The sequence below is a fragment of the Chinchilla lanigera genome, unplaced genomic scaffold (assembly GCF_000276665.1).
Source record: "Chinchilla lanigera isolate Chin_1 unplaced genomic scaffold, ChiLan1.0 scaffold00055, whole genome shotgun sequence".
Taxonomy (NCBI): domain Eukaryota; kingdom Metazoa; phylum Chordata; class Mammalia; order Rodentia; family Chinchillidae; genus Chinchilla; species Chinchilla lanigera.
In genome coordinates this window covers 7,853,100-7,872,026 of record NW_004955456.1, presented here as the reverse complement: position 1 = coordinate 7,872,026, position 18,927 = coordinate 7,853,100, and the positions used below count along the sequence as shown (strand labels likewise).

Sequence of the window (18,927 nt, the reverse complement as noted above, 5' to 3'; positions counted from 1 at the left end):
CAAAGTCTTAGCTTGCAGCTCCTGTCACTTACATGCTGTGACCCCCAAGAAGTCACTTCTCCCTGAGCCTCCGTTTCCGCCCTCAGAAAACTGGGGAAACACACACTTAGCAAGCACCAGTTCAGGGTGCTTCCTACCGCTCAGGTGCCCCAAGCGTTCATGGGTGGACTCGCCTGGCTGGGCCTCCCCCTTTCGCTTCCTTCCACAAGGTGTCCCGGGCCCTTGCCTGTGCCCTGCTGTCCAGGGTTCTAGGTGCCTCCTGTGCCCCTACCCCACTCCTGCCTCAGCCTTTCAAGGGAAGTTTCCTCCTCTGTGATGGCTGGGCCTCTGGGTCCTGCCCTGGTGACACCTTAGTGAAATCTCTGTAGATGCTGCTGAGTGGACCAAAGTCACACACAGCCCTTTCCAGGTGAGTGCAAGTGGCTGTGGAATGCCGAGGTAACTAGGCTTTGCCAAGGGGTGTCAGGCTGGGTCTGGTGGTCAAGGCGTGATGTTCTGCGCTGTCACAGCGCATCTCTGTGGCTGTGTGGTCAGATGGATTTCTGAGACCTTTAGACCCACGCAGTTCCCTGAGAGAGCTGAAGCCCCATGTGGGCTCAGAAAAGTATCTTCTGCCAGGAAGATAGCTCAGTGGCACAGCGCCTGCCTGGCAAGCACAAGGCCCTGAGTTCGATTCCTGGTAACAAAAAAAAAAAAAAAAAAAAAAAGAAAAGAAAAGAAAAGAAAAGAAAAGCATCTTCCAAGAGAGGCCATGCAGGACTTGGGGCTTTCCCGAGACCACGTTCCCTGGCCATGGAGAGTGAGCTGGGACAGGAGGACGCTGTGGGGTCACCATGTGGATTTGGCAGAACTCTGAGGTCCAGAGGAGAGGAGATGGGCGAGGTTACCAGTGAGTAGGAGCAAGAGTCTCTCACATCGTGAGGCCGGCAATGCCTCAAGGTCTGAACTGTGATCTCCACAAAGACAGACGCTAACTGGAACCTTGCTTGTAGGTCGGGTGGGTTCAAACAAGCAGGCCCTGCCTACTGGTGGCCATCAGGCCGCTCCTGCTCTTACCACCCAAAGGAGCAGAGACCTCATTCAAGGTCACAGCCTGACGCCTGGCTGCAGAACCATCGCAGAAAGGAAGGCTGCCTTGCTGGCCCCTTTGCTGAGTAAAACATCTGACGGCAGTAAGTGGCCATGCTATCTGGAGTGAAGCTTCGCTTTCTCATCCTTCACAGATCTCCTTCCTGAGGCCTGGTCCCAGGTTGGCCTCTTGAGGGAGGAGGATGTGGGGGAGGAGATCCTTTCTTCCAGGGAGAGAGGCATCAGGGCAAGAGACAAAGAGGTCTTGGTGCCCCATGTGACAGGGGTGTCTAGGCACGTGTCCTCCCTCTCGGCCTGCTGGGGTGTGCTCTGGCCTCCCCACGGCAGGGTTCTTCCTCCACCCTCAGGTGTGCACTGGCCCACTCCAATTCTCTCCCCGTCCTTCCCGTTAGCTTTAGGCCACCATCCTCTGATGCCTCTGCTCCCCAAGAATTCTCCCTGCACCCTGCAGCAGCAAGGGAGAGGGTCCTTCCCTTGGGCAGACCCTGCCACGTGCACCAGGGAGGCTGGAGGAGGAAGCTGCGGTAGGGGCCACTGGCATGTTCAGCAGATCCCCAGGGCAGCTGAGACAGCACCTGGATGTGGACACAGACATCCTGCCAAACGGCCGGGGCCGGGACCCTGAATCCCAACGGCTCCTGGCCACAGAGGCCACAAGCCTCCCATTCCTGACCAGCCTTGGCTCTGCCGCTGGTGCTGTGCCTCTTGGTTGTGGTTGCTCCAAGTTCAGTAGTCTTAGGCCTGGAAAGAAAGGGCTCCTGGGTACAGCTTCAGGCTAAGCAGGGTCCCAGCCCCGTGGAGGTGGAGACCAGCCCTCGGCCCTCCTAGGCCCAGGTCCCCACCGGGGGCTCTGTTCAAGTTCCTCTTGGTGACTCACTGCCGCTCGGGACCGCAAGTTCTTTTTTGTTCTCCAAAAGGCTTCTGTTTTTCCTGGCAGAAGATTCAGGACCCAAATCCAATCCGTGTGTGAGCCCTTCCCAGGGAAGTGACGTCCCACAGACCCCCACCCGGCGTCGCCTCCAGCATGACACACTCGACCCGGGACAGCAGGGCGAATTCCCAGAACCAGCTCTGAGCCCGATGATTCAGCATTTGCAGGGGTCGGTGTTCGTGGCAGCTTCCTTCACCCTCACTGCTTTTGCCAGGACCAGGCTGGGCCAGTGGACAGGCAGGCAGAGCCCTGGCCGTGGGGGCTGCTCTGAGCCGGGGACAGTAGGGGACCGTCCCCTCCACTCCTGGTCGCCAAGGGAAACGATGAGAGCCCAGGGCCCATGGGGTGTGAGAGGGAACACACATCCTGATTCCACTTGATCAGCACACGGTAGTCACACTGAGGTCATTCGCTGAGATCCGCCCCAGGGGCCAGGTGAGGGCACAGTGCTGGGCAGGCCTTGGAGGGTCCTTCCACCTGGGGTACAGTGGTGGTCAAGCCCAGCAGCCTCCCCTCTGAGGAGGGCCCAGGTCCGATTGGGCCAGGTGCTTCCTCACCACCTTCTCCTTCACACCACCCGGGTGATCACCGGAGAGCTCTGGGGCTTCCGGCCTGCTCAGACAACCTTAGGATAGGGCTGCTGACCTTGACCCGTAGCTGCAAGTTTCTTTCTCCTGCTTCCTCCTTCCTTCATGGAATGCTCTGGAAGCTCTGGCTTTAGCTGTGAGGGCCGCCAGGCGCTGGCAGACAGTTGGTCTCCTGGAAATTCAGGGCAGGCACCAGGTGTGGTGTGAATCTTCCCTGTCCAGTTTCCACACAGACACCATGACGGACCCTTCTGTGTGACTCCTGAGTCCATGTGACAGCTGGAGCTACTCTTGAAAACAAATTTTTAAGAAATGAGTCCTAGGTCTTGGGTGTAGCTCAGTGGTAGAGGACTTGCCTGGCATGGGCAAGGCCTGAAGCCAGATGCCCAACAGTGCAAGAAAAAAAAGAAGTGGGTGGTGGTGGTGGTATTTTGGTAAGAGGAAGGAGGGAAATAGGTATTTGTCCAGTGGGGACCTGGGGGTGATGGCAGGCACTTGTTCGTGGTGCCTCCCCAGCGGCAGCTCTGCAGCTTGGCACCTATGCACTCCCCTCAGCGCTGTCCTTCCTGCGAACAGGGCATGGCCCCCAGGGACCTGGACTGGAGCAGCAGGTGGCAGCTGGCAGAGCCCACCGGCCAGGGCTGCAGAGGCTGGGGAGGACGGGGTGGCCAGCACGCTCGCGGCGCCGAGAGCCTAGATCCCACGCCGGGTGCCCTCCCAGGCGCTCTGCGCCCCAGGTCGCTCCCGCCCCGACCCTGGGTCCCGGGTACACAGGCAGCTCTCAGTTCGCGCTCCGCTCCGGGACGCGCAGGAGGCCGCGCCGGGACCGCCCCGTCCCCCCCACAGCCCCTCCGTGCGCGCCGGGCTCCTCCTTCTCCTCCTCCTCCCTCGGGTGGGGAGGCTGCTCCGGAAGCCCCGGCGCCCCCGCCCCGGCCGCTGGCCCTGGAGAGGGCGGACCGCGCCACGCGGGGCAGGAGCACACGGCCGCCGCCTCGGGGCCCCAGCCTCTCCGCGGACCCCGAGCCTCTCCCGGGTCCCGAACCCCTCCCGGGACCCCAAGTCTGTCCCTCGACCCCGCGGCCATGGCGCGCGTGCGCGCGGCGCCCCTGCTCGGCGGCCTCCTGGTGCTCCTGGCGCTGTGCCCCGGGGGGCGCCCGCAGACCGTGCTCACCGACGACGAGATCGAGGAGTTCCTCGAGGGCTTCCTGTCGGAGCTGCAGCCTGAGCGCCAGGATTACGACGTGGAGGCCCCAGCGCCCCCCCAGCGTGCGCACCCTGCCCAGGAGGGGGGCCAGGCGGGGGCGGCCGAGGGAGGTGAGCTGGGGGGTGGGACCCGGGCTGGCGGGGTGAGACACCGCGGGGGCGCCTCGAAGTGAGACTTGGGTGGGGCCAGGAAACAGGCTCCGGGGCTGGGGGCGTGAAGGGGGACGCAGAAGGTGATAACCCCGGGCAGGGCTGACACCTGGGGAAGCGTGCGTGGGGGTGGGGGGCTCACCTCTCCCCTCCTCCTCCTCCCTCCCGGGCTGCCCCCTGGGAGGAGCTGTGGGACACTGGCCAGGAGGGCACACTGAGTGCCCAGCCACTGGCCCGCTGGATGCCGTTGTCTGGTTGTTCTTCCCTAGGCTTTCAGGGGGCTGGGCTTGGGCCATGGGGATGGTGCTGTGGCAGGCCCATCTACCCCTGGTGCACACAGGCCCTGGCAGGGGCCGCAGGAGACCTCTGCCCCAGCTTCCAGGAGAGTTGGATGAGGTGATACATGGCCGAGGCATGTAACCCGGGCTCTTACGTAATCTGTGTCAATAAATCTTCGCTGTTTACTGTGGCCCTCTGGAGGGTGGCAGAGGATCTTATGATCTCTGTCCCATGAGGCTGAAGCAGCCTGCACCATTCCTTAAGTCACAGCTCCCTCTCCCACCACCTCAGCTACAGCTCCTTAGCAGCTGCCCCCACACCTCAGCCCTGCAGCCTTCCTGCAGCTGCCTGGCTCTGCCGTCCAGGGCTCCAGGTGCTGCCGGGGCAGCCATCCCTGTCCTGTTGTGTTTTGTAACTTCTCTGTTGGGCTAAACTGCCCTGAGCCTCCTCTCCACTCTTCAATTCCCAGCAGCATCTGCAACTCCTGCTTAGGGTGCAGGGCGGGCCGCACAAGGCAACCCACCAGGGCCCCAGCTCCCGACTCCTGAGATGCACCAGCAGCCACGTGCTTCCTGCCTGTCCCTCTGCCCTCCGTGCGGCCCACAGGTCTCCCAGGACCCACTGCGGGTCCTGGCTTTCAGCCACCTCATGCCCTTTATTTCTTGCTCCTTGTTGGGCTTCGAGAGTCTTCAGTGTCCCTTTCCTTGATGCTTTTCTTGTTCCTGCATGGAGGCTCAGGGAGGGCCTAGGCGGGCCCGTGTCCTCTGCCTCGTATGACAGTGCTGTGCAGGGACCACCATTGCTCCATCAGGCCTGGCTAGCTCAGTCCCTCTGCACCTCCCCTGCCCAGCACAGCACAGCGTGCCCTGTGACTGGCAAGTGACACTGGGTGAAGGAGTGGGCCCCAAGGGGCCTCTGTTGAGGTTTCAGCCCTGAAAATGAGTGTCAAGTGCTTAGTCTTTAGGCCGAGATGTCAGGTTGGTGGCCCTGGACTCGCACATAGAAAGCCCGGGTTCAAACCCCAGCTCAGGTACTCGGGCAAGCACTTGGGCTCCGTTCCTTTGATGTAAATCTTTATCTTGGGCAGCACTGCTGGAGAAGGCCAAAGACAAAGGGAAGAAAGGAAAAAAGGACAAGGGCCCCAAGGCAACAAAGCCGCCCCCTTCAGGGGAGACCCCCAGGCCACCTAAGAAGGGGAAAGAAAAGCCACCCAAGGCCACCAAGAAGCCCAAGGAGAAGCCACCCAAGGCCACCAAGAAGCCCAAGGAGAAGCCACCCAAGGCCACCAAGAAGCCCAAGGAGAAGCCACCCAAGGCCACCAAGAAGCCCAAGGAGAAGCCACCCAAGGCCACCAAGAAGCCCAAGGAGAAGACACCCAAGGCCACCAAGAAGCCCAAGGAGAAGCCACCCAAGGCCACCAAGAGGCCCCCAGCAGGGAAGAAGTTCTCCACTCCAGCTCCCTTAGAAGCTGAGGAGTGGCCGCTGCCCCCACCCCACAACCCTGGCCCTGAGGAGCCAGTCCAGGAGGGAGGTTTGTGCCAGGCTCCTGGGCACTCGTAGGCTCTGGCTTCCCCTGGAGGCAGGGTGGGGTGAGGGAGGCTTCCAAGACCCTGCTTCCCACATATAGGGTTCGCTCTCGGGTGTCACTGTGTGCACTGACTTGGCAGTTGACTTCTCTGGGGCAGGGACAGGCCTTGGCAGCTTGTGGGGAGCCCCTGCCCTGGTATCTGAGCTGCATGGTGCCTCCCTGCTTCCCCCTTGGCATCCAGCTCTCTGACCCAGGGCTGCAGCAGGGTGTCCAGACCTCCTTGGGGTGCGCTGTGGCCCTAGGTTATTAAGGTGGTCAGGACAGGCCCCTGTTCACCTGCTTCTGGGGTTCTGTGTTGCAGAGGATGCCTTCCCAAATGCCTGGCAGGGTCCGGAAGAGGAGACCCAGGGGGCAGCCCGGAAGCACCAGCCTGGTGAGTGGCTGGCCGTCATACTGCTGGCCTCTGGTGACCAGCTACCCTGGTTTGCTGGACTGAGGGGTTTCCTGGAGGGGGCCCAGGTAGGGTTGTCAGGTGGCCCACTGGCGTCTTCCCCTCAGAACCGGAGGAGGAGACCGAGATGCCCACACTGGACTACAATGACCAGATAGAGAGGGAGGACTACGAGGACTGTGAGTAGGTCTGCCCCGTGTGGAGGAGAGCCTGGCCCAGGCACTGCCCACCCTGCCCAAGGGCCCTCCTAGCCGGGCCACTCAGAGCCCACCTCCCCTCAGTCGAGTACATCCGGCGCCAGAAGCAGCCCAGGCCAGCGCCCAGCAGGAGGAGGTTCTGGCCAGAGCGTCCTGAGGAGAAGGCTGAGGAGCCGGAGGAGAGGCGGGAGGAGAGGCCGGAAGAGAGGCCGGAGGAGAGGCCGGAGGAGAGGAAGGAAGAGATCGGTAGGGCTGGGGCAGGGGAAAGGGGTGCTGCGAATGGACTCTGGCCCACACCCACCTTCTCACCTCCACAGAGCCACCTCCGAAGCCACTGCTGCCTGACTATGGGGATGGCTTCGTGATCCCCAACTACGATGACAGTGAGTATCCAGCACCCCAGGGTTTGAGGGATACAGTGGGCCTCTGAGCAGGGGTGTGGTCAGGACACAGGGCTGTCCCTGCCTAGGTTCCTGGCCCCTGACTTTGCCAGACATGTGCCTCAGCTTCAGCGTTGGCCCTGTCAGTGCACAAAGGCCCAGTCCTTCCCTGTGGGCTCCTGTGGTCCCTGCAGCCAGGGCTAGCCGGGGACGGGGCCTCAGCTGGGCTATTCCTCCGCAGTGGACTACTACTTCCCGCTGCCTCCACCGCCGAAGCCCGATGCCGGGCAGGAGACGGATGAAGAGAAGGAGGAGCTGAGTGAGTGGGACCAGGCTTTGCCCCCACCAGGCCATCACCTGAGGCCAGCTCTGCCCGCCAGACCAAGCCCTACCTGTGCCCACCTCAGCCCCACCGCCTAGTGACCCCAGCTCCACCCACTGCACCCCGAGCTCTAGGCCAGGCTGATGGCCTCTCCTGCCTCATCCCCTCCAGAGAAACCCAAGAAGGAGGGTGGCAAGGAGGACACTGAGGACAGATGGGCTGTGGAGAAGGGCAAGGACCATAAAGGTGGGTGCTGCCCCTGGGGCCGTCTGCATTCCTGCTGCCAGACCTGTGGCCCACCGGCCCCCTTCTCGGTCCGCAGGCTCCCCGAAGGGCGAGGACGTGGAGGAGGAGTGGGCTCCAGTGGAGAAGATCAGTGAGTGGGCTGGGGCAGGCGTGGGGCCTAGCGGGGCAGCCAGGGAAGTGTAGGGCGGTGGCCGCTGCCTGAGACCCGCTTGCTTTGGGGGCCAGGGAAGCAGGTCTGAGGTCTCAGCCACTGGCTGACAGCCGCCTTCTGAAGGGCACCCTGATGGGGTCGGTGGGCTTCGGGGCCCTTGGCTTGGGGTTGGTTGATGCAGGGAGGGCCAAGCCTGCCAACAGCCGGCCGGATATGTGTCCCCAGAGTGCCCACCCATCGGGATGGAGTCACATCGCATCGAGGACAACCAGATCCGAGCCTCCTCCATGCTGCGCCACGGGCTGGGGGCCCAGCGCGGCCGGCTCAACATGCAGGTGGGTGCGTAGCCAGCGTGTCCCAGGAGTGAGGGCCCCCGGTGCTGTGCTCAGCCTCCCTGCCACCCCGACAGGCTGGCGCCAATGAGGACGACTACTACGACGGTGCATGGTGTGCCGAGGACGACCCACACACGCAGTGGATCGAGGTGGACACCAGAAGGACCACTCGGTTCACGGGCGTCATCACCCAGGGCCGGGACTCCACCATCCAGTAGGTGGCTGAGCTCCTGGGCAGCTGACAGTGGCTCTGGGTCCCACCTGGGACACCCAGGAAGGCCAGAAGGACCCATGAGGGCTGACCCTACTCCCAGCCCCGCCCCTGAGCCTGTTAGTCAGCTCCACATTCAGAGGGGCACACAAGGTCGGGACAAGCCGCCGCCCACAGCCACAGGCAGCGCAGAGCCACACCCCACAGAGGGCAGGGGCAGCGGGCTGCTGGGGGCCTGGGTGGGAGAGCAGCCCTGCCCTGACCGTGTTTGCTCCACAGTGATGACTTCGTGACCACCTTCTTTGTGGGCTTCAGCAATGACAGCCAGACGTGGGTGATGTACACCAACGGCTACGAGGAAATGGTGCGTGCTTGGCCGCTGCTCTGTGCTGGTTACCTGGTCCTGTGGGGCTCCTGGGGTGTGAGGTGTCGCACTGAGGCCTGTCCCCACCCCCCCAGACCTTCCACGGGAATGTGGACAAGGACACGCCGGTGCTGAGCGAGTTCCCAGAGCCCGTGGTGGCTCGCTTCATCCGCATCTACCCGCTCACTTGGAACGGCAGCCTGTGCATGCGCCTGGAAGTGCTGGGCTGCCCCGTGAGCTGTGAGTGCTGAGGGCTGCGGGGCGGATGGGAAGACCAGGCTGCTGTGGGTGGCTGGCTCAGGGCCCTGCCTGCCCGCCCTCTGCAGCCATCTACAGCTATTACACACAGAACGAGGTGGTGGCCACTGATGACCTGGACTTCCGGCACCACAGCTATAAGGACATGCGCCAGGTTAGGGCTTGTGTTCTGGCTGGGATGAGCCCCATACAGTGTGACTGGGGAGCTTTTCCGGGTTCATCCCTGTTCTGGGGCACAGCCCCCACTCAGGGGAAGGAGACTAGGACCTGGGGCCCACCTAGGAGGTCGTGGGGTCAGCTGCATGCCCCACCCCGCAGACTGGGGCGGTGGGAGAGGCATGGTCAGTAATGCAGTGCCCGTCCCTGCCAGCTGATGAAGTTGGTGAATGAGGAGTGTCCCACCATCACCCGCACGTACAGCCTGGGCAAGAGCTCTCGAGGGCTCAAGATCTACGCCATGGAGATCTCGGACAACCCCGGGGAGCATGAGCTGGGTGAGGCTCCACTTCCCTCGTGCGGTGGTTAGCGCCCTTGCCGCTCGGCCACAGGGACGGCAGAGCTCACTGCCTGCCCCTCTGGGAGCCCGGGGCTGGCTGTGGACACTAAGCCTGAGCTGGCCCTTTCCCTCGGGTATGGGGTGGGTCCCCATCTTTCCTCTGATGCCCTGAGCCTCAACAGGCTGAGTGCTTATGGCGGCTCCTGCCCCCGTAGGGGAGCCTGAGTTCCGCTACACAGCGGGGATCCATGGCAACGAGGTGCTGGGCCGCGAGCTCCTGCTGCTGCTCATGCAGTACCTGTGCCGTGAGTACAGAGGCGGGAACCCGCGTGCGCGCAGCCTGGTGCAGGACACGCGCATCCACCTGGTGCCCTCGCTGAACCCCGATGGCTATGAGGTGGCAGCACAGATGGTAGGTGTGCAGGGCCCGGCGGTGGCAGGGGAGGTGGGAGTGGGAGCTAGTGGCTGAGGCCAATGCTGCAACTGCCCACAGGGCTCCGAGTTCGGGAACTGGGCACTGGGGCTGTGGACCGAGGAAGGCTTTGACATCTTTGAGGACTTTCCGGATCTCAACTCTGTGCTCTGGGGAGCTGAGGAGAGGAAATGGGTCCCCTACCAGGTCCCCAACAATAATCTGCCCATCCCAGAACGCTACTTGTCCCCAGATGCCACGGTGAGGAGCCAGCCCTGGCGTCCCTGGCTGAGCCGCAGCCATCGAGAGGGGCTGGGGAGCTGGAGGAGCGGGGACGGGTTGTGGGAGTGGGGCACGGTGCTGATGGGAGCCCTGGCCTACCGGTGGCAACGCCCAGGTGTCCACAGAGGTCCGGGCCATCATCGCCTGGATGGAGAAGAACCCCTTTGTGCTGGGAGCAAACCTGAATGGTGGTGAACGGCTCGTGTCCTACCCCTATGACATGGCCCACACGCCCAGCCAGGAGCAGCTGCTGGCGGCAGCCATGGCGGCTGCCCGTGGGGAGGATGAAGAAGAGGTGTCTGAGGCCCAGGAGACCCCGGACCACGCCATCTTCCGGTGGCTGGCCATCTCGTTCGCCTCTGCCCACCTCACCATGACCGAGCCCTACCGGGGAGGATGCCAGGCTCAGGACTACACCAATGGCGTGGGCATTGTCAATGGAGCCAAGTGGAACCCCCGGTCAGGCAGTGAGTCAGGCTGCGTGGGGAGGGGCTGTGGGGGGCGCATGGCCTGGGGAGGGGGTGACTGTGTGTGTGTGTATCCACCTAGCCATCAACGACTTCAGCTACCTGCACACCAACTGCCTGGAGCTCTCTATCTACCTGGGCTGTGACAAGTTCCCGCACGAGAGCGAACTGCCCCGTGAGTGGGAGAACAACAAGGAGGCACTGCTCACCTTCATGGAGCAGGTGGGTGCCGGGCTGCACACGGGAGGGTGAAGCCGGGACAGAGCTGGGACCGGGCGTCTCCACGTGGCCCCAAGTTTCGTGTCCCTCCTGCAGGTGCACCGTGGCATCAAGGGTGTGGTGACGGATGAGCAAGGCATCCCCATTGCTAATGCTACCATCTCCGTGAGCGGCATCAACCACGGCGTGAAGACAGGTACCTGGCTGCCCTGGGTGACATGACCTCCCCCAGCACCACAGGCCAACCCTTATGTGGCTGTGGCAAAGTGCCCCAGCGGGCCTCTGGCCCCCTACACAGCCAGGGCGGGGACAGGGTCCAGCAGACTCAAAGAAAGTTGGATTTGGGGGAGGCCCATGGGTAGCGTCAGGGCTCACCGAGGGCAGGTGGAGCTAGAGGGCTGTGGTCCTGAGACAGCCACTGGTCTCCCCGTCTCTCCGCAGCAAGTGGCGGGGATTACTGGCGCATCCTGAACCCAGGTGAGTACCGCGTAACGGCCCACGCAGAAGGCTACACCCCCAGCGCCAAGACCTGCAACGTGGACTACGACATCGGGGCCACCCAGTGCAACTTCATCCTGGCCCGCTCCAACTGGAAGCGCATCCGGGAGATCATGGCCATGAATGGGAATCGGCCCATCTTCCGTGTGGACCCCTCACGCCCCATGACCCCCCAACAGCGGCGCCTGCAGCAGCGGCGCCTGCAGCAGCGGCTGCGGCTGCGGCAACAGATGCGGCTGCGGCGCCTCAATGCCACCTCAGCCCCCACCACGACCCCCACCCCAACACCTGTCCCGACCCCTGCCCCCACCTCTACCCTGGTTCTCACCCCGGGCCCCACACAAGGACCCCAGGACCTTCTACCCCATACCACAGAGGGCTGGGAGGAGTTGGAGACCGAGACCTACACAGAGGTGGTGACAGAGCTCATGACGGAATATGGGACTGAGCTGGAGCCCGTGGAGGAAGGGGAGGGAGAGGAAGAGGAGGAAATCACCGGCCTCGAATTCCCCTTCACGACAGTGGAAACCTACACGGTGAACTTTGGGGACTTCTAAGACCAGGGCTGGCACGCCCTGGGCAACTCAAGCTATAGCAGCAGCCCAAAGTCTGCACCCCTGGACATGCAGCCTTCAGCACCAGAGGCGCCGGGTGCCTCCCACGGGGCACAGGCCACAGGGACCTACGGGCCAGAGTCTGCATGGAGGCCCTGCTCTGCCTCGGGGAGGGGCAGGCCAGGGAGGCCAAGGTCACATCAATAAAGCCAGCTCACAACACTGACCGGCTCTTCTGACCAGCTCAGGGAGAGGAGGCTCACGGCCGGGGAGCTCCCTGCTGAGGTCACCTTCCAAGCAGGCTGGGAGCTGAGACACTTAGGCTTTATTTACAAGGCTCACACTTTGGGGGAAGCATCAGGGGCCCAGCCCCAGGCCTTCCAGCTCGTCCTCCTCCGCTCCGAAGCCCACGAAGCTGATGGGCTGGCAGGCCAGGGTGCGCAGGTTCACCAGGCAGGCGGTCTGCGTGGCACTGAAGTCAGGAACGGCCACCAGCAGCACCATCTGGTCCTCGGGGCCTGGGAAGCAGCCACGGGAGATGGACCTTAGGTTCTGGGCAGCCTCATGTCACAGCCAAGCCCCCAGAGGCAAGCAGGAGACAGTGGGGAGGACAACGGGAGGCTCGTGGTTCAGAGCCGTCTTGGCCCCCACAACAACACAAAGGCCACCAGGCAGACCCCAGGCCGTGCATCCCAGGGGGGCCTTGTCCCCAGGTGAGAGCCGATTGCCCCAACCCCTCAGGCCTGGGTCCCTCAAACCAAACTCACCCCGGACGACCTTGGAGCCAAAGCTAGGGGTGTTGCCACAGAAGTAGACATGTGGGCACTCGAGACAGATGAACGGGTCGGTCTTGTAGAAGGGGTAGCAGCCTGGAGAAGGGGCCAAGCTGAGCAGGTCCTGCCACAGGGCCCTGCATGGATGCAGAGCAGCTCCCTCCCCCTCCTGCCACTGCTAGCAGCTGCCCCACAGCCCAAGAGGCAGACCGGTGACCCTGGGGGGCGCGTTCCCAGCCCCAGCTTCCGGCTCGCTCTGTGGTCTTCAGCCCCAGCAGGCTCTGGCTGCAGACGGGGTTGGGACTCCAGCACGGCTTCCTTAACAGCTGTTCCCCAGACCCCTTCCCAGCCCTTGTCTGCCAGCACGACCCAGCCATTACCTAGGGTATCGGGGGCTGTGGGGCTGATGTGACGGACCCGCAGGGTCCATTCTAGGATCTCGAGATGGTCTTCCATGCTGCTGTATCGGAAAATGTCACTTACATTCTGTCCCGATGTCCCCAGGAACCTGCAAGGCAAGATTCTGCTGACCCCTGGCCTGAAGGCCACCACCGCTGCTCACCCACAGCGGCCGGCCTGAGCTCACTGGGACCCCGTGGGGGGCACCCTCTCCCACCTGCACCCCACGCCAGCTACCTGACGCCGTCGATGGTGGCTTGGTAGGGGTTGGTGACCAGCTGCAGGGTGGAGTAGGCAGTGGCCAGAGGGAGCATGCACGGGTGAAGCGGCTGCTGGGGGAGTGTATAGTTGGTTGGGTCGAATTCCCCTGGCATCACATCCACGGGCACCGAGGCCTGGTGGGCACAGGGCAAGGAGGACTCGCAGGGCAGCTCTGCAGCCTGGGGGGTCTCCCCGCCCTGCAGCCCCCGTGCCGCTCACGCTCAGCTGCAGGAGGATCTCATCCAGCATCTTGACGGCCTCCACGCTGGCTGCCTGGGTCTTCTTGGTGAGGTACTTAGCCTGCGAGTCGAAGCGCACAGGCTGTCAGGGTTTCCAGAGCCCGATGGCTCCCCAGCTCTGGGCGATCAGGGCAAAGCCTGCTCGTGGGGGGATGCGCAGTCATCCCCCAGCCCCAGGCACAGGAGCAGGGGCGGCGTGGTGGGCGCTACCTTGTTGATGGAGTCCCTGCTCTGGGTGCTGGGGCTGAGGAGGTTGCCAGCCAGGATGACACGGGAGACGTGGGCAGCACTGCACTGCTCCCCCTCGTCCCCGAGCTGCCCGGTCACCACGTCCACCAGCAGCTGGGTGCCCAGCAGGCTCTCGCCGCCACCTCCGCCCAGGCCCAGCCCGGACACCAGCAGCACAAACCTGCAAAGTATGGCGGCTCCCATGAAGCACGGACAGGAAGGCCCCACCCCCACCCTGACCCCTATGGTGACCCCGGGTCCTACACAGGCTCCTCACCTGTCTGTGTCAAGGGGGGGCGCGGGCTTCTGCGGGGCAAGGTCAGCAAAGCAGTGGTCCTCCACCAGGAACTTCCCGTCATCCTTCACAGAGCCAAACACTGCCAGAACGGTTCCTGGGAGAGGGTGGGTCAGGCCCTGGAGGGCAGCCAGGTGTTCCCACCTCCTCCCAGTCCCCTTGGCCACACCAGTGAAGTCTTGCTTAGCACTCAGACTGAAGCCCACTTCTTGAGGTCACTACCTCTGGGTGAGCCGGGGGAACACATCTTAGCCATCAGTGACACGCTACTGCCCGGCCCCACACACGCACCCCCCCAAACTTGAGTGTGTCAGCCTCACACACAGCCTAGCTCCTACCATCCCCTGCTCCCAACACACCCCCACTGGGCTGCTCCCACCTGTGACCAGCTTGGAGACATCGATGGTGCCTTTCAGCTTGATGCGCTGCAGTTCATCTTCCAGGACCAGCTCGTCATCCGGGTGGATGTATTTGCTCCTCGGCGGCTGGGGAAGCAGGTTGTGCTGGAAGGCAGAGACGGGAGGTGGCCTTGGGCAAGGCCGCCAGGCTCCTATGTCAGGAGATGGTCCCTGTCCCTCCGGACCTGAACCCCATCTCCACAGGCAGAGGCCCACGCCAGCCCCCAGTCTAAGGGATGGCACATCCGTGTCCCCAAGCGACAGGTCTCACCTCCTCGCTGATCTCGCGCAGGATGGAAGGCTGCAGGGGCATGGCCTTGAACAGCGTGCCCACCACACAGCACTTCTCCCCGGGCTGCAGCTCACACAGCTTCTTAACGCCGACGCCACTGCCTGGGCACGAGAGGCACAGACTCAGAGAGCACACGGCCCACGCTGGCGAAACCCACGGGGGCCCCGGCCAGCCCTGCACCACGGGCCGCTTACAAGGCCTCATGGGAGGGAGAACATCAAGTGGGGGGCACCGGCAGGGGGCCAGGCGCTCTGGGCGGGGCCAGGCCCTGGATGTCAAGTGCCCTCCTAGGGACAGGAATGCAGAGGTGAGGCCATGCGAAGACGGGCAGAGTGCGCTGTGGCTACAACCAGGATGTGGAGCCACCTGCAGCAGAAGAGGCAGGAAGAATCCTCCCCCGGAGCCTTAGGGAACCGGCCTTGCCACTGATTTCAGAATTCTGGCCCAGAACTGTGAGGGAACGTGGTGAAGGAACGTGTTGCCTGTAATCCGAGTCGCCCAGTTTGCAGGTCTTTATCGTTGCAGCCGGAGGAACCAGACATAGGGCACTACTTCACTTCCGGCTAAATGACAGCAGCTATCTGTGGAAGGGGTGTCCCACAGCCCTCCCTACCAAAACCACACCTTCCTTAAGGGTCTCAATTCTTCCGCTCCACCCTTGTTCCCACCAAACGCTTCATCCTCTGAAAAGAGACGGCCACCTTGGCTCTCTGTGGTGGTTTGGACGCAGTTTGTACCCCCAGGGCTCAATGTGGTGACATGAGAGACGGGGGACCTTGAGGGAGGTCCTGCGCTTCCTGGGGGAGCTGCCTTGGAGGGAGTTACCGCAGCTCTGCCGTGACAGTGAGCCCAGCCCCTGGACTGCCCTCAGGCTTCCTGTTTGGTGACATGATCTCTCCCTCTTGCACACATTCCTGTCATCTGCCATGAAGTCCCCATGTGAAGGTGAAGCCAGTGCCATGCCCGCCCTTGAATTTACAGAACTGAGCTCCATGAGCCTCTTTTCTCCCAGCCTGAAGTACCCAGGCTTGAGCACTTTGCTACTGTAACACAAAACAGACTAATACATGTTCTTTACCAGTAAATTCCATAAACACAGTTTAACCAAATGTGACAACACACCACGATTAGATACTACCACCCTGCCGAGGCAAGACAGGCGAAGGAATCCAAATGCATGGCCCCTGAGCACTGGGCGGAGCATGGGCATGGTGACACCAGATGTTCACCCTTGTTCCCTGGGGAGCTCTGCCAACAGCTGTGGTGACTGAAGGAGAATCTAGCTTCCACAAGTCTTTTTTTTTTTTTTTTTTTTTGTGCCGAGAATCGAACTCGGGACCTTGTGCTTGCCAGGCAGGCACTTGTGCCACTGAGCTACATCCCCGGCCTCCATGAAGTCTTTAAAAGGTGGGACTGGCTGGATATTGTGGTGCATGCCTGTAATTCCAGCATTCTGAAGGCTGAAGTAGGCCTGGGATACACAGTGACTTCAAGGCCAGCCTGACCTACAGTGAGACCTTGTCTCAAAGACCATAAAACGAAAGGGAGGGGACTGATATTGGGCCCAAGCAGCAGTTAAATCCACAGAAGGCACCCACAAAGGCTTAAAGGAAAGTGAGAAAAAGGTTCTTGGGAGGTGGGGGAGGAAGCCTCTTCCTATTCCATAGGGGAGAGGTAAACAGCACTTCTGAGGTAAAGAAAATGGAAGATACCCTGAATGATTTGGCTGGCTGGTAAAGAAAATGGAAAATACCCTGAATGATTTGGTTGGTCTGGCTAGGACACTACTGGGTCCGCTGTTCTGCTGCCCAGACATAGCTGACATAGTGGCTTGAGGCGGGTGGCCTGAGGACCAGCACTTCCCCAAGTCCCAGAGGTTTCCATCTGCAACCAGGCCTGGTGCTGGCGACAATGAGTGAGGTGGGGTCTCACCTACAAAAGCCTCAGTTTAAAAACATAACAAAACGAATTTGAAAACTACAGGGAAAGCCACTTTTATGTATATCATAAGGATGAGATAATTCAGCATCACCCAAAAGTTAAAGGTATGTGAAGGGGGTTCTGCTTTACACCCAGAGCAATCTAGTTGCAGGAGCAATAAAAGGAAGAAATGGGGGTAAGAGTTCACTTCCTTAGGAAAGAGAGAGAGTAAGTGAGCCCCAGTGCATGAGTGTGAGCGCTAGAGAGTCACCAAACACAGGTCAGGAGGAAAAGCAGACAGTGGTAACGGCCCTCAAGACTGCAACCTTGGCTTCCGGTGCTAAGCCTGCCATGCTGGAGGCTCTCTAGGGACAATGTGGGCAAACAGCTGCATGATTTGTGCCAACGACAGGAAAAACGTTTTCCTCTCACCGTCACTGCTGGAACTCAGACCAGCCTCTGAACTGAACCTAACCTTAAAACCTTAGGTTATTTAATTTTCGTTATTACCTTATGAAGAAATTAGGGGATTAAGGAAGTCAACTTTCCCAAGATAACTGGGAAATGGGGTAGATCAGAGAACAGTTCTGAGTTCTGGGCTTATGGAGGAAGCACACCCCACACCCACTCACCCCAGTGCTGCCGGGCGCGGCTCACCAGGAAGGGTCTCATCTGGAGGAGGCGGGTGGCATAGATGTGTGCATACTGCCGGCTGAAGCTGCGCTCCCCCAGGCGGAAGGGCTGTGAGGAGTTGGTGTAGGTTGCCACAGGCACCCGAGCAAAGGTGGCATTGCTGGCTGACGGTGGCGACAGCAGAGTGTGGGCCCGCTGGGCGGCCTGCTCAGAGAACATGGCTGCGCTCTTAGCCCGCTGTCCAGACGGCTGTGCGCAGGGCGGCAGGATCACTGTAAAGACACAAACGCATTCCTGCCGCCCCATCCAAAGCTAAGGCAGCGGCTCGCCTGGCATCTCAGCCAACCTGCCACACTGCACCCAAAGGGCACCTGAAATGACGAGTAACAGACACAGTGGCCCCTGGGACCCCAGAACCCTAACCCAGACGGGGAGAAGAGGAAAGCTGGGCATGTCTGTCCCCAGTTAGAGCGCTCTCCAAATTTCAAACTCAGGTGTCCACTACCTGCTTTGAACATCCAACTGGACAACAACCAGGGTCTCAAATGTAGCCCATCCCAATGGGATCCCTGACCCTCCCGGATATTACACTGTGCCTCGCTCCCACGGCTGCAGCCTCTGCACTCCCGCTGCCTCCTCTCCCTCCTCGATCTCAGCTTCCTGGCTCTTCCCCTTTACTCTGCTCAGAACTCACCTGGGCCCTCCCGGTTTACAGCTGCGACCGGCCCCGCGATCTGTGCTTCTCCAATTTTTCATTCTTTTTTGTTTGTTTTGTTTGTTTTTCTCCGGTACTGGGAACCGAACTCACGACTTTGCCTTTACCAGGCAGGCGCTTTTGCCGCTGAGCTAAATCCCCAGCCCCTTGTGCTTCTCCAATTGATAGCTTACAGCACTTGCCTTCTAACAAGCTATGTATTTTAAATCTGTCTGCCTCCTTCAACTAGCTCGTAAGTTTCAGGACTGAGATTCTGCTTTATTCCTGGAGGTATTTAGTACCAGCACCTATAACCGCACCGTCCCTGAGGAAGTCCAATGACCTGCACTTGCAGGATGCAGAATTTGGAAGAAGTACAAAACCTATCTCAGTATGTTCTTCGTATAATTGAAAATACTCCTTTTTACTTTTTCTGGTCCAGTTATGAGAAAGCTCAAACTCCTGCAGCTTGCTCGTGTCCTGTCTCTTCTGGGCAGCCCCGGTCGAGCTCGCGGGCTCTACTTTCGCCCATAGGGCGAATGTGAATTAACTCGGCCAAACACGCACGGTGCTGGCAGCGGCCCGCGGGTGCTCCGCAGCACGCGGCGGGCGTCGACCTCACCCACGGCCAGACCCCCAACCTCGGGCCCACGCGGCTGTGCGAAACGCGCCCTGAGACCGGAGCCCGCGGGCTGGGACCCCCAGCCCGACCAGCAGTCCCACACCAAACCCGCGGGCCGGGACCGTACTCACCTCGCCAGGAGCCGCATCCCGCCAATCCCCGCGCGCTCAGCCCGCCCATCGCTACCTCCCGCCAATCTCCGCTCTTCCGCCCCGCCTCGTCTCATTCCGCCAATCATCGCCCGCTCCGCTCCGTCAGTCACTGCGCGCCCCACCGACTCTGGATACCGAGCTACGCCCCCAGTTCCCTAGGCAACGCGGGGCGGGGCCGGCGCGGCGGTACCCGTGCGCACGCGTACCAGCCAAGGAATGCTGGAGGTCGTGCTGGTGGCTGCTCGTGGTTTGCGGGGACCGTGAAGGACTGTTTCTGGCCGCTTGGACGTGATCCCTGACCCGGAGGTCTCCGGTCGTGCTGGTCTCCGTTGCCCCCGAGCGCGAGTGAAGGAGAGGCGCCGGGCTGCAAACCCCGAAGGGGATGTTGCTCTACCGAGGCCAGCAGGGCTG

The 18,927-nt window shown here is 61.5% G+C and overlaps 2 protein-coding genes across 3 annotated transcripts; one reads left to right on the top strand and one right to left on the bottom strand.

Moving 5' to 3' along the window:
* The first annotated feature begins 3,500 nt into the window (after positions 1-3,500).
* Aebp1 (AE binding protein 1) lies at positions 3,501-11,836 on the top strand. The gene is made up of 21 exons (XM_005396673.2): positions 3,501-3,921; positions 5,327-5,770; positions 6,129-6,200; positions 6,326-6,397; positions 6,500-6,661; positions 6,733-6,798; positions 7,037-7,114; positions 7,289-7,363; positions 7,440-7,493; positions 7,740-7,849; positions 7,924-8,063; positions 8,340-8,424; positions 8,520-8,664; positions 8,751-8,836; positions 9,053-9,176; positions 9,394-9,590; positions 9,672-9,851; positions 9,988-10,339; positions 10,422-10,561; positions 10,655-10,754; positions 11,000-11,836. Exons 1-21 carry the CDS (start codon positions 3,690-3,692, stop codon positions 11,611-11,613), a joined length of 3,528 nt encoding a protein of 1,175 aa, XP_005396730.1. The 5' UTR covers positions 3,501-3,689; the 3' UTR covers positions 11,614-11,836.
* Positions 11,837-11,918: 82 nt separating this feature from the next.
* Pold2 (polymerase (DNA directed), delta 2, accessory subunit) lies at positions 11,919-18,551 on the bottom strand. Of its 2 annotated transcripts, none has more exons than XM_005396671.2 (11): positions 18,496-18,551; positions 17,048-17,320; positions 14,475-14,596; positions 14,185-14,308; positions 13,788-13,902; positions 13,493-13,691; positions 13,263-13,343; positions 13,020-13,177; positions 12,764-12,891; positions 12,378-12,479; positions 11,919-12,128 (listed from the first exon to the last, which is right to left on the bottom strand). In XM_005396671.2, exons 1-11 carry the CDS (start codon positions 18,542-18,544, stop codon positions 11,968-11,970), a joined length of 1,512 nt encoding a protein of 503 aa, XP_005396728.1. In that variant the 5' UTR covers positions 18,545-18,551; the 3' UTR covers positions 11,919-11,967. The 2 variants fall into 2 exon arrangements, with proteins under 2 accessions (XP_005396728.1, XP_013376080.1); XM_013520626.1 differs by lacking the exon at positions 18,496-18,551 and adding an exon at positions 17,743-17,786.
* Between the last annotated feature and the right edge of the window lie 376 nt (positions 18,552-18,927).